The sequence below is a fragment of the Gorilla gorilla genome, chromosome 15, assembly GCF_029281585.2.
Source record: "Gorilla gorilla gorilla isolate KB3781 chromosome 15, NHGRI_mGorGor1-v2.1_pri, whole genome shotgun sequence".
Lineage (NCBI taxonomy): Eukaryota > Metazoa > Chordata > Mammalia > Primates > Hominidae > Gorilla > Gorilla gorilla.
Window position 1 is genome coordinate 108,136,324 of NC_073239.2, and position 12,716 is coordinate 108,149,039.

Sequence of the window (12,716 nt, forward strand, 5' to 3'; positions counted from 1 at the left end):
TTTAAAATTTCTGCCATACCTTCTCCTTCACAAACATTCTTACCCAAGCTGATGGCTCTCCATTTAGCACAGAGTCATGAGGGAAGATGAATTATTAACTCTACCATTAGCTCAGATTAAAAAAAAAAGTAATTGGGAAGTAAATTTATTGCAGATGTGGTGCACCCATTGCTTAATAAAACAAGCTAAGAGGTCAGCCACAAACACCACCCATCAATGCTGTGCAGACTGCAAGACAAAGCTTGAAGGATGAGGCTGGGGGAGGCAGATTTACAACTGTTGGATGCATTGATGTCATCTGTTAAGGACCATCTTTAATCCTCAAGAACAACAGATGCTTTTGATCCCCACTATATTAAATAAGCAGATAGAAGATTCATAACAGCATCTTGAGCATTACTCACTGGGCATAATAATAGACCCACTCAGTCATTTTTGAGAGGATGTTGGCTTGCATTTGAGGTGCCTGGGGAATATGAAGGGATATAGGGTTTATAGTAATGATTTTTGCACTGATGATAAAATCATCATAAATGTATTTACCAATTTACAGTTGACCAAGTTCTCACTCTCCTCTTCTCCCTTTGGTGCTCACCATGCCCTAGGAAGTAGGTTACATCCCAATTTTTTTATTTAAAAATGTTGTTATTCTTCTCCTCGCCCCCCCTTTTTTTGAGACAGAGTCTTGCTCTGTCACCCAGGCTGGAGTGCAGTGGTGCGATCTCAGCTCACTGCAGCCTCCACCTCCCAAGTTCAAGTGATTCTCCTGCCTCAGCCTTCTGAGTAACTGGGATTACAGGTGCACACCACCATGCCTGGCTAATTTTTGTATTTTTATTAGAGACGGGGTTTCACCATGTTGGCCAGGCTGGTCTCGAGCTCCTGACCATGGATCAGGTGATGAATCAGGTGATCCATCTGCCTCAGCCGCCCAAAGTGCTGGGATTACAGATGTGAGTCACTGTGCCTGACCTAAAATTTCATTTTACAAACGTTCCACTATTTTATTAATATGCTGTTATTTAATACCATAAACAGTGCTGTGATGAACATCCTTATGACTAAGTTTGTGAACATGCCCATGATGACTTTGTTAGGAACAGTGGGCACGAGAAGTGACTCGCTGGCTCCAGTGGAATGCACAAATCTAAGACAGAAATTACCCTCCAGACAGCACTGCTCCAGTGTCCACTCCTCCCAGCACACTATGTGATGGGCCATGTCCCTGTGACCCTCCTGCACCTGGACTACCTCCCATTCTCCATGTGGGAAAACTGAGGCTCAGAGAGGTCAAGGGATGAGACCAAGGTCACACAGCTACGATATGCCAGCATCTGGACTGGAATGCAAGTTTCCCGGTCCTAAATCAGGAACTGTTCCTCCATAACAGAAATCCAAACCCCATGTCTTCATGTCTTCTTCTTCTTCTTCTTTTTTTTTTTTTTTCTGAGACAGAGTCTTGCTCTGTCACCCAGGCTGGAGTGCAGTGGTGCGTTCTCGGCTCACTGCAACCTCCACCTCCTGAGTTGAAGCGATTCTCCTGCCTCAGCCTCCCGAGTAGCTGGGATTACAGGTGCCCACCACCTTGCCTGGCTAATTTTTGTATTTTTAGTAGAGACGAGGTTTCACTATGTTGGCCAGGCTGGTCTTGAACTCCTGACCTCGTGATCCGCCCACTCAGGCTCCCAAAGTGCTGGGATTACAGGCGTGAGCCACCGCGCCCAGCCAACCCCATGTCTTTCATATTCTCCAGGCACCTCAACTATAAGCCAGCGTCCTCTCACGTCCCTTCAGTCCACTGCTGATTTCAGCCACCGCCAGAGTAGAAGTTCTGTGTCCCACACACTGCCTTCGCGTGCACTGTTTTGCTCTGAGGTGACCTGGATGTAGACAAAGGCACAATGGGACCTCATGAGGGCGGCTGCCTGGCTTGGTGGCCACTGGTGGGCATCTGTAGCACACACCGCAGCTTCCCCACTCATATCCTCTGGGCTGCCTGGGTTCACCTGCATAGAATTGTGGGCGGCTTCCAGCACGACAGCCTCTTACCATAGGCTCGGGTCTCTGCTCCATCTGAGGATGCCCTCTGTCCCTCCAGAGTCTCCCTCATCACAGCAGGCACAGCCTGGTAGTGCAGAGGACTCAACGCCCTAATAGGCAGGTGGGTAAATGCCCAGTCTCCCTGTCCTCCGAGGACCCCACAGTTTCTTAGAGAATCTCAAGCTGTGCTGAGCCCCAATTGCCTTTGAAGTTAACTTGCTCACTCACAATCCTTTACTGTTTTTTTTTTCCGCTTTCCCCATTTCTCACTTGCATTTCCTGGGATCACCTCCCACTGAAATACTTGTGCCCAGGTCCTTGTGTCAGGGTCTTCTTTGAGGGAATCCCCAACTAATGGTACTGTCTGTACCATTTCCCTTCCCTCTTATATTTTCCCTGTATTAGTTAGGGTTTGCTAGAGTGCTGTAACCTAGAAGCCCCGGGAGGCTTTGCTCAAATACAGCAGAAGTGTGTTCCTCTCTCACACAGCAGGCCAGGGTGGGTCTTCCAGGGTGAGTGTCCTGGGTCAGCAGAAGAGGATCTGCTCCACTCAGTCGCTCAGGGACCCTGCAGGTCTGCCGTTACATCCTGTGACCCCCAGGAGGTTCTGGCTGTCAATACTCCAGCTGCCAGGAAAAGGGAACGAGCTTGGAGGTGTGTGTTGGAGGTGCATGCCAGGCCCAGAGGTGGCATGCGTCACTTCCATCACGATCCAGTACAGAGAACCCAATCTCGCGGCCACACCAGACTGAAGGGAGGCTCCTCAGCCATTTACCCCTCTCTCCTTCACTGCTGGGGTCAGGGGGCGGGGGTAGAGTACACTGTGGCAAGCAATTTGCAGTCTCTGCCACAGCCCTCAAAAAAACAAAGCGAATGAACTAAAAACCCAAACTACTCTTACTGTAAAGTTTCTACTTTAAAAATAATCACTTTTGGCTGGGTGTGGTGGCTCACGCCTGTAATCCCAGCACTTTGGGAGGCCAAGGTGGGAAGATTGCTTGAGCCCATGAGTTTGAGACCAACCTGGGCAACATAGCAAGGTCCTGTCTTTTTTAAAAATGCCAAAAAAAATTAGCGGGCTGTGGTGGCGCGTGCCTGTAGCCCGGTTATTCAGGAGGGTGAGGCGGGAGGATCACGTGAGCCCAGGAGTTTGAGGCTGCAGTGAGCTGTGATCACGCCACTGCCTTCCAGCCTGGATGACAGAGCAAAACCCTATCATAAATAAATAAATACATACATAAAAATAATTTTAAAAATATAGTTACTTTTACATTCTATTTTTGTCATTTCAGGGAACCGGGGGATTGGGCACCTGCTCTGTAAAGATGAGCTGCTGAAGGCCTCTCTCTCGCTGTCCCATGCCCGCTCAGTGCTCATCACCACTGGGTTCCCCACACATTTCAATCATGAGCCTCCAGAAGAGACAGATGGCCCACCAGGAGCTGTTGCTCTGGTCGCCTTCCTGCAGGCCTTGGAGAAGGAGGTCGCCATAATCGTTGACCAGAGAGCCTGGAACTTGCACCAGAAGATTGTTGAAGATGCTGTTGAGCAAGGTAAGCAGTGAGATGGGCTTGGTCCTTTCCCCAAACGGGCTTTGTGAACGGAGGCTGGAGGGAATCAGCATCTGCAGTACAGAGCATTCTCCTTCCAGCTCAGAACAACTCCGTTGTAAGCTGCATAGCTTGATTTCATAGACGAAGAGACTGAGGCTCTGAGAGGTCCAGGGGATTTTCCCAGGTGGAAATGGTGAGCTGGAATTTGAACTTGGGTCCACCAGGCTCCAAAGCATGGGATCCTTCCTGCACACCTGCTGCTGTCCCTTTGCAGTGTGGGGAATGACCTGCCGAGTATTCTTAGCAATCCGGGGCAGCCCTGGACCACCAGAGCTGGGGAGAGTAGTGGAGTATGAAGTGGCTGAAAGGCTCAGACAGCAGTCCCACCTGGTCATGATGGGCAGGGCTGCACCTGGAGCACCCAGGTGGGTGTTATTGCTGTAGGAGTTGGAGACGCGAGGCTGTAATTCCACTATCCGTGTAGCCAGATCAGCCTCGGGCTCAGTGTGAACAACCGCTGCTCACCTCACCTCCATCCTGCAGGAAGTGTTATCAGGCATGAGCTGGAAGCCTGGTGAATCTCACCTGCCTCCCGCTACCGATCGCTCTGTGTCCCTCAAAATGCATTCTTCAGAGGTATGTTTTTTCCTTTTAGCATTCAAAAAGGGCTTTAAACTCAGTAAGCCATACCCTAAAGCACCCATTATGTCAGAAGTTTCCAAAAGCCTGTGTCTGTACATGTAGAATCCACTTCATGCAACAAATGTGTGTTGAGCTCGAGTATGTGCCAGGCACTCTGTTAGGTTCTTGAGATCCGCCCGTGAGCAAAACTGACAACAGTCCTGCCCCCACGGAGAGTATCTTCCAGTGGAGTGTGACAGACAAGAAACAACTTGTAAGATGAATGCACAGTGTGTTCGAGTGATGATGCCATGGGGAAAATGGACCAGGATGAGGAGACTGGAGAGTGAGGGGCTGGGCGGTGGCAGCAGTGGGGGGCAGCTGTCACTTTACACAGAATGGCCAGGAAGACCTCCTGGAGGAGGTGGCCTTTGAGTCCAGAATTCAGATTGATGATGAGGGCGTGAGGCTTGGGCTGGCTGAGGGAGGGGCATCCTGGACTGTGGCAGTGGCTGGGGCAGAGGTCATTAGGTGGAGTGGGGGCCCAGTGGGTTTAAGAAAGGATGACATGCTGGCTGACTGGCCTGGAGTGAATGAGGAAAAGAGAAGTGGGACGAGGGACAGAGAGGTAACAGGGAGATGGGACAGGGCCTCGCAGGACCCTGTGGGCAGCTGGGCTTTTGTTCTGGGTGAGATGGGGAGCCTGGGATTTCTCTGAGTCAGGGACAGCCATGTTCTATGTGGGTTGTAAGCAATCACTGGGGTGCAGAGACAAGGGTGGAAACGGGAGACTGGTGAGTTATGGAAGGTGGGAGAGGAGGACGGTTTGGAGTGGGGGTGCCTCATGGCACATCCCTTCAGCGGCACTTCTGATTTCAGCTGCCACTGCGGTGGATGTTCTGAGTCACACTGACCCGATTGGACCCTGCCACAAGCTAGGGCCCTGCAGGGCCTCTCCAAAGCCATGTGGAATCACTGGCTGATGGCTTCAGGGCACCCTCAACCCCTGGGGGACAGGACCTGAGGTGTAAGTGGCACATGCTACAACATGGATGACCCTCGAGGACATCTTGAGAAGTGGATTAAGCCAGTCATATTGTATGACTCCACGCATATGACATGCCTAGAGTAGGCAAACTCACAGGGCAGAAAGTAGAATGGTGGTTGCCAGTGGCTGGGAGGAGAGGGGAATGGGGAGTTGTTTATAGGTACAGGGGTTCAGTTTGGGATGATGAGAAAGTTCTGGAGATGAATGGGGGTGATGGTTGCACAACAATGTGAAATACTTTATGCTACTGAACTATACACTTGAAAATGGCTAAAACAGGCCGGGCACAGTGACTGTCTTTTGGACAGTCCCCTGTCTTTTGGAGTCACATAGGTCCTGGTGGAACTGAGGCCCCACTCCCTAGAGCAGCAACCTTGAAGGTGTACGTTCCCTCCTTCCCAGCCTCATTCTCCCTGTTCCCTCCCACATGCTTCATGGCACCATCTCCCAAGAGACCATCTGCACCCAAGTCTCAAGTTCTGGTTTCAAAGAAGCCCAAAGAGACAAAAAGTACAGATACAGAGGGCAGGGGGTATTGTGAGAAGTAGCCAGATGCTGTATCTATTTTGCAGGTACAGTCAACATGATTTCCAGATGGATTGGGTGTGGGTGTGAGGAGAAGGATCAGGGCTTGCTCTAAGGTTTTCGGCCTGGTAACTGAAAGGATGGAGTTGCCGTGAACTGAGATGGGGAAGACTGGCAGGTTTAGGGGTAAATCAAGAGTCCAGGTTTGACATTTGCGCCCTGATGGAAGGATTGTAAAATGGTGCAGATGCTATGAAAAACAGATGGCAGTGGCTCAAACAATTAAAAACAGCAAATACCATATGGTCTAGCAATTCCACTTCCAGGCATATACCCCAGAAAAAGGAAAGCAGGGACTCCAGAGGTATTTGTTCCCTAATGCTCATAGCACTTTATTTGCGACAGTCACGAGGTGGAACCAAACCAAGTGCCCATCAGTGGATGAATAGATAAACAAAATGTGGTATATAATTATTACTCAGCCTTAAAAAGGCAGGAAGTTCTGACACATGCTACAACATGGATGACCCTCGAGGACATCTTGAGAAGTGGATTAAGCCAATCATATTTTATGACTCCACGCATATGACATGCCTAGAGTAGGCAAACTCATAGAGCAGAAAGTAGAATGGTGGTTGCCAGTGGCTGGGAGGAGAGGGGAATGGGGAGTTGTTTATAGGTACAGGGGTTCAGTTTGGGATGATGAGAAAGTTCTGGAGATGAATGGGGGTGATGGTTGCACAACAATGTGAAATACTTTATGCTACTGAACCATACACTTGAAAATGGCTAAAACAGACCGGGCACAGTGACTCACGCCTGTAATCCCAGCGCTTTGGGAGACCGAGACAGGCAGATCGCTTGAGGTCAGGAGTTCAAGACCAGCCTGTCCAAAACCCTGTTTCCACCAGTACCTGTGTGTCTCATAACAAAACCCCATTTCTTCTTTTTTTTTTTTTTTTTGAGACAGAGTCTCACTCTGTCGCCCAGGCTGGAGTGCAGTGGTGCGATCTCAGTTCACTGCAAGCTCCGCCTCCCGGGTTCACGCCATTCTCCATTCTCCTGCCTCAGCCTCCCGAGTAGCTGGGACTACAGGCGCCCACCACCACACCCAGCTAATTTTTTTGTATTTTTAGTAGAGACGGGGTTTCACTGTGTTAGCCAGGATGGTCTCGATTTCCTGACCTCATGATCTGCCTGCCTCGGCCTCCCAAAGTGCTAGGATTACAGGCGTGAGCCACCGCGCCCGGCCAACAAAACCCCATTTCTACTAAAAATACAAAAATTAGCCAGGCGTGGTGGCTGGTGCACGCCTGTAATCCCAGCTACCTGGAAGGCTGAGACACAAGAATCGCTTGAACCCGGGAAGTGGAGGTTGCAGTTAGCCGAGATCGCACCAATGCACTCCAGCCTGGGGGACAGAGTAAAACTGTGTCTCAAAATAAATAAATAAAAAGGCTAAAATGGTAAATTTTGTGTTGCACGTATTTTACCATAATTTTTAAAAGAATGCAGGTTTGACCCTGTTAGGTATGAGGTGCGTCTATTAGACACACAGTGGAGAAGTCAAGGAGGCAGTTAGTGATATATAAAGAGTTCAGGAGAGCAGCGTGGGCGAGGAGAAATTGGGAGGCTGTTGGCGTGTTGGTGGGCTCTCAAGTCAAACTACTGGGTGAGAGCACTGTGGAAATAAATGGAGGCAGAGCAAAGGACCCAGGATTGCGTCCTGGATCTCCCTGTGTTAAGAGGATGAGGAGAAGGGCAGAACAGCCAGCGAGGGAGACGAGAAGGAGCGGCGCTGAGGCCAGAGGAAAGGCAAGGGGCCGTGTTTCCGTAGGGCAGAGAAAGGCCTCGGGAGGAAGGGCTGCCGACAGCGTAGAGCACCACTCACAGGCCAACCTCATTTCCATCTGACAACGGTGTTGCTGGGTATTTTCAGCTGCCCCCTTCCCAGAAGTCACTCTGCCCTCTCTGCTCACCTGACAGCCTGGCTTGGAGACGCCTGCCAGACTCCACTCAGAGCTGGGTCTTGTCTCTTGTCCTCATGGGAGCTCAGAGGGTAGAATTTGCTATATTGGATTTTACAGAACTTACATTGCATTTGGATGAAGAAAGTAAAAGCAATTTGGCCTTTTAATGAAAACTATTTCAGCTCCGTTTTTAATAACCAAAGCCTAGCAAAAGTTTTAAAGAGGCTGAGTGCAGTGGCTCACCCCTGTAATCCCAGCACTTTGGAAGGCCAAGGCAGGCAGATCACCTGAGCTCAGGAATTTGAGACCAGCCTGGCCAACATGGTGAAACCCCGTCTCTACCAAAAAATACAAAAATTAGCTGCGTGTGGTGGCACGCGCCTGTAGTCCTAGCTACTAGGGAGGCTGAGGCAGGAGAACCGCTTGAACCTGGGAAGTGGAGGTTGCCCTGAGCTGAAATTGTACCACTGCACTCCAGCCTGGGTGACAGAGTGATATTCCATCTTAGAAAAAAAAAAAAAAAAAGAGTTTTAACGCTGACTAGGCATTGTCATTTCTTTCCTGTCTTGAGCATAGACGGACTATAGCTCTTTCTTCATGGCTCAGAAGTGGGAACCTCATCTTGCCCAGACCCTCCTTTTTGGGGATTCTCCTGTGTCCTTTCTCGTGTGTTCCCCACTTTGGGATACATTATGTTCCCTGCCCCCCTGGACTCCCTGGTACTTTTTACTAGTATCCTATATCCTTGATCCAATTTTGAGGCAGTAAGAAAGAAACATCCTTTACTTAGCACTGACCGTGTGCACGACGGCCAGCCAGGTAGTTAGCACACAGCATGTCATTGCCCTGTCACGGTAGTCCTGGGAGGTGGGTGTTACCCCATTTTGTAGAGGAGGTAACCAATGGCTGACATAGCTTGCCCAAGGTCACATAGCAAGGGAATGATGTGACGTTCCCACCGAGGGCTCTTTGGCTCTAAGTTCAGCCCCCTTTCCAGATTGGCAGGCTGCCCCTCACAGCACAGGGAAGGGCTGGGTCATTCCCCTTTGTTGTGACTGTCCCCCAACCCCAAATTGCCAGCTTAAGGCTCCACATGTAGAATGTGTTCTGTGAGCATCACAATGACTAACAGCTACTTGCCTTCCCCACTTAGAAGTGGGCTGAGGTTAGGGAGGGGGGATGGGGAAGGAACCACAGTGAGGGATCCTTTTTTTTTTTTTGAGACAGAGTTTTGCCTTGTCGCCAGGCTGGAGTGCAGTGGCGCGATCTTGGCTCACTGCAACCTCCGACTCCCGGGTTCAAGTGATTCTCCTGCCTCAGCCTCCTGAGTAGCTGGGATTACAGGCGCCCGCCACCACACCCAGCTAATTTTTCTATTTTTAGTAGAGACAGGGTTTCACCACATTGGCCAGGATGATCTCAATATCCTGACCTCGTGATCCGCCCGCCTCAGACTCCCAGAGTGCTGAGATTACAGGTGTGAGCCACGTGCCCGGCCAGTGAGGGATTCTTTAAGATTTCTGACAATGATTCTTGTTCCTCACGCCAACTTGCACCATTGACCCACTGGGGTGGCAGTGGCAGCTCCCAAAGAGCTCAGGGGCAGCAGCATGGCGGAGTAGCTGAGGGTGGGAGCCGCTGTCTGGAAGCTGCATTTGCAGTACAAGCATGCAGTTTTAACATGGGTGCGGTGCCTCCTTGGGCTGGCTCTACGTGAGGGGTGTGAGGGGCTGATGATGGAGATTGAGGAGCTGGCTGAAGCTCCTCCAAGGCTACCTTGGCAGCCATCCTGGGCTACAGAGCAGTCTGGGAGCTCCTGCAGGACCAGCTAGACCATAACAGTGGGTCCAAGACACCCTGCTCCTGGCTCCCTGCCATCTTAAGCTCTGTGTGAAGACTTTATCTTTGGCCAGTGACTATGCTGGGATTCTACCCCAACCTGCTGTGAGATAGATCGGTTAATGAAAACCAAGTTCATTTTATCTTATTTTGGGATTTTTGTGTATTTCCCACATATTCTACAATAATACGTGTTCTTTTTGTCATTAGAAAAGGTCCTATTTTTAAGAATCAAATTCACTTTGATTCACTTTTGGAAATCGCTCCAATATAAGTAAGTATCCCAAGGCACAGACTCTGGGAATTTCCTTCAGTTGTTCTTGACCTTCCCTGAAGGTATGCAGGGAGGTAGGGAGTGGGTGAGAATTTGGGGTGAGAATTGGAGCCATGAAACTGACATATATACATGGCCTTGCCCAAGTTGTTTGGCATCTCTGAGCCTCGGTTTTCCTCATCTTTAAAATGGCAATAATGATGGTTTTTTGGGTTTTTTTTTTTTTTTTTTTTTGAGATGCATTCTCACTCTGTTGCCCAGGCTGGAGTGCAGTGGCGTGATCTCAGCTCACTGCAACCTCTGCCTCCCAGGTTCAAGCAATTCTCCTGCCTCAGCCTCCCGAGTAGCTGGAACTATAAGCGCGTGCCACCACGCCGGGCTAATTTTTTGTATTTTTAGTGGAGACAGGGTTTCACCATGTTAGCCGGGATGGTCTCAATCTCCTGACCTCGTGATCCGCCCACCTCGGCCTCCCAAAGTGCTGGAATTACAGGCATGAGGCACCCGTGCCCAGCCCATGATGGTTTTTATCACATGGAATTGTTGTAAAAATTAAATCAGAGTGGCTGGCGCACTGTCACCGAGGGCACATAAATGTATGCTCAGCCCTCGTGATGGCAGTGGGCCAGAACAGGCCGCTGTTCCCGTGGTATTATGGGCATCTTACATGCAGCGTATTTGTCAGGCTGTGTTAGCCCGATTCTGCCCTCCACCCCCGTCAACCCTAGAGTTTACCCAGGACCAAAAGTAAACTTAAATATCCTCTGTGTCATGGCCTCGGCTTACCTAACATGTTCTACAGATAGATGTTGTTCAACAACAGTAATGATACCCTTCAAAGAAGCTTTTGAAAAGCCAACGTGAATTTCCAAAAGCCAACACTAGAGCTGATGTGTGCCCTGCTTGCCTTTATTTTCAAGGTGTTCTGAAGACTCAGATCCCGATATTAACTTACCAAGGTGGATCAGTGGAAGCTGCTCAGGCATTCCTGTGCAAAGATGGGGACCCGCAGACACCTAGGTACGTATGTCGCATCCCAGTTTAAGTGGCGGATGGTGGAAACGCCCATATGCTCTTCGCTTAGCCAACAAAGTGTCTGCACACCCAAGCCCTTCAGAGGGAGTGAAGCCATGAGCCAAGGAAGATGGGTTCTCATGGACCAGACTAACAAATGAGGCTGGAGGGTTTCAAGGTATCCTGGGGGCCTCACAGAGCATCTCTGGAAGTAACAGGTCCCTGGGCAGCAGAGAGAGACAGCATATCTTCCTGATAGAAGGGAGACATAGCACTAAAAAAAAAAAAAAAAAAAAAAAAAAAAAAGTTTCTCAATCTCAAACTGTGGGTCATGACATGTTAGAGAATAGTGAAATCATTTCAGTTAGGGTATCCAGCACCTTTGGAAAATAAAATAGAAATACAGCATCATTGTATATCTTGTATAGTAATGGCAAGTACTCCCTCATAAGACTGTGTACGTGCAGGTGTGTGTATTTCTTACTGTGTGTTATGGTCAAACTTTTTTTCTTTTAGGAGGTGGGGATGGAGTATTTATCTGTTGCCTAGGCTGGGGTGCAGTGGTGCGATCTCTGCTCACTACAGCCTCCGCCTCCCAGGTGCCAGTGATTCTCCTGCCTCAGCCTCCCAAGTAGCTGGGATTACAGGCACGCACCATCACACCCGGCTAATTTTTCTATTTTTAGTAGAGATGGGGTTTCACCATGTTGGCCAGGCTGGTCTGAAACTCCTGACCTCAAGTAATCCACCCACCTCGGCCTCCCAAAGTGCCAGGATTACAGGCATGAGCCACCGCGCCTGGCCGCTAATTTTTGTATTTTTACAAATACAAAATACATGGCGGGGTTTCGCCATGTTGGCCAGGCTGGTCTTGAACTCCTGACCTCAGGTGATCCACCTGTCTCAGCCTCCCAAAGTGCGGGATTACAGGTGTGAGCCACTGTACCTGGCCTCTCTGAACTATTGTTTAAGCTTACACTTCAGTGGCGTAAAACTACACTCACATTGCTGTACAGCCATCATCACCATCCATCTGCAGACCTCTTTTCATCTTGCAAAACTGAAAGTCTGTGCTCCATTCAAAGATAATTCTCCATCTCCTCCTCAACCCAGCCTCTGGCAACCACAATTCTACTTTCTGTCTTTATGAGTTTGACTATTCAAGGCACCTTGTGTAAGTGGAATCATCCAATATTTGTCCTTTTGTGACTGCTTATTTCACTTAGCATAATGTCCTCAATGTTCATTCATGTCACAGCATGTGCCAGAATGTCCTGCCTTTTTAAGGCTGAATAACATTCCCTTGTGTGTATAGACCACATTATGTTTTTGCATTCATCCGTCAGTGGGCACTGGGATTGCTTCCTGCTCTTGGCTATGCTGAATACTGCTGCTATGAGCATGGGTGGACAAATAACTCCTTGAGTCTTTCACGTCTCCTGGACATACACATAGAAGTGAAATTGCTGGATCATATGGTATGTTCTATTTTTAATTTTTTGAGGAATGGCCATACTATTTTTTATAGCAGAGTTGAGATTTTTGAAAAACACTGTCTTGGAAGGATTGAGAGAGATGTAAAAGTACAATATGCATGTTCTTTTTTTTGAGACAGAATCTTGCTCTGTTGTCCAGTCTATAGTGCAGTGGCACAATCTTGGCTCACTGCAGCTTCTGCCTCCCGGGTTCAAGTGATTCTCGTGCCTCAGCCTCCCAAGAAGCTGGGATTACAGGCACCCGCCACCATACCTGGCTAATTTCTGTATTTTTAGTAGAGACAAGGTTTCACCATGTTGCCCAGGCTGGTCTCAAACTCCTGGGCTCAAGTGATC

General features: G+C 49.2%; 1 protein-coding gene across 9 annotated transcripts in view; it reads left to right on the top strand.

Moving 5' to 3' along the window:
• DGLUCY (D-glutamate cyclase) overlaps positions 1 to 12,716 on the top strand; it is a 164,550-nt gene that overhangs the window by 126,768 nt on the left and 25,066 nt on the right. For all 9 annotated transcript variants that reach the window (XR_010130815.1, XM_063698120.1, XM_063698117.1 and 6 more), the window contains 2 exons: positions 3,333 to 3,593; positions 10,791 to 10,890. Coding sequence is in view for 8 of the 9 variants with exons in the window: in XM_063698120.1 (XP_063554190.1) it covers positions 3,333 to 3,593; positions 10,791 to 10,890 (361 nt within the window). In the remaining variant the exon portion in view is untranslated. The remainder of the gene's footprint in view (positions 1 to 3,332; positions 3,594 to 10,790; positions 10,891 to 12,716) is intronic.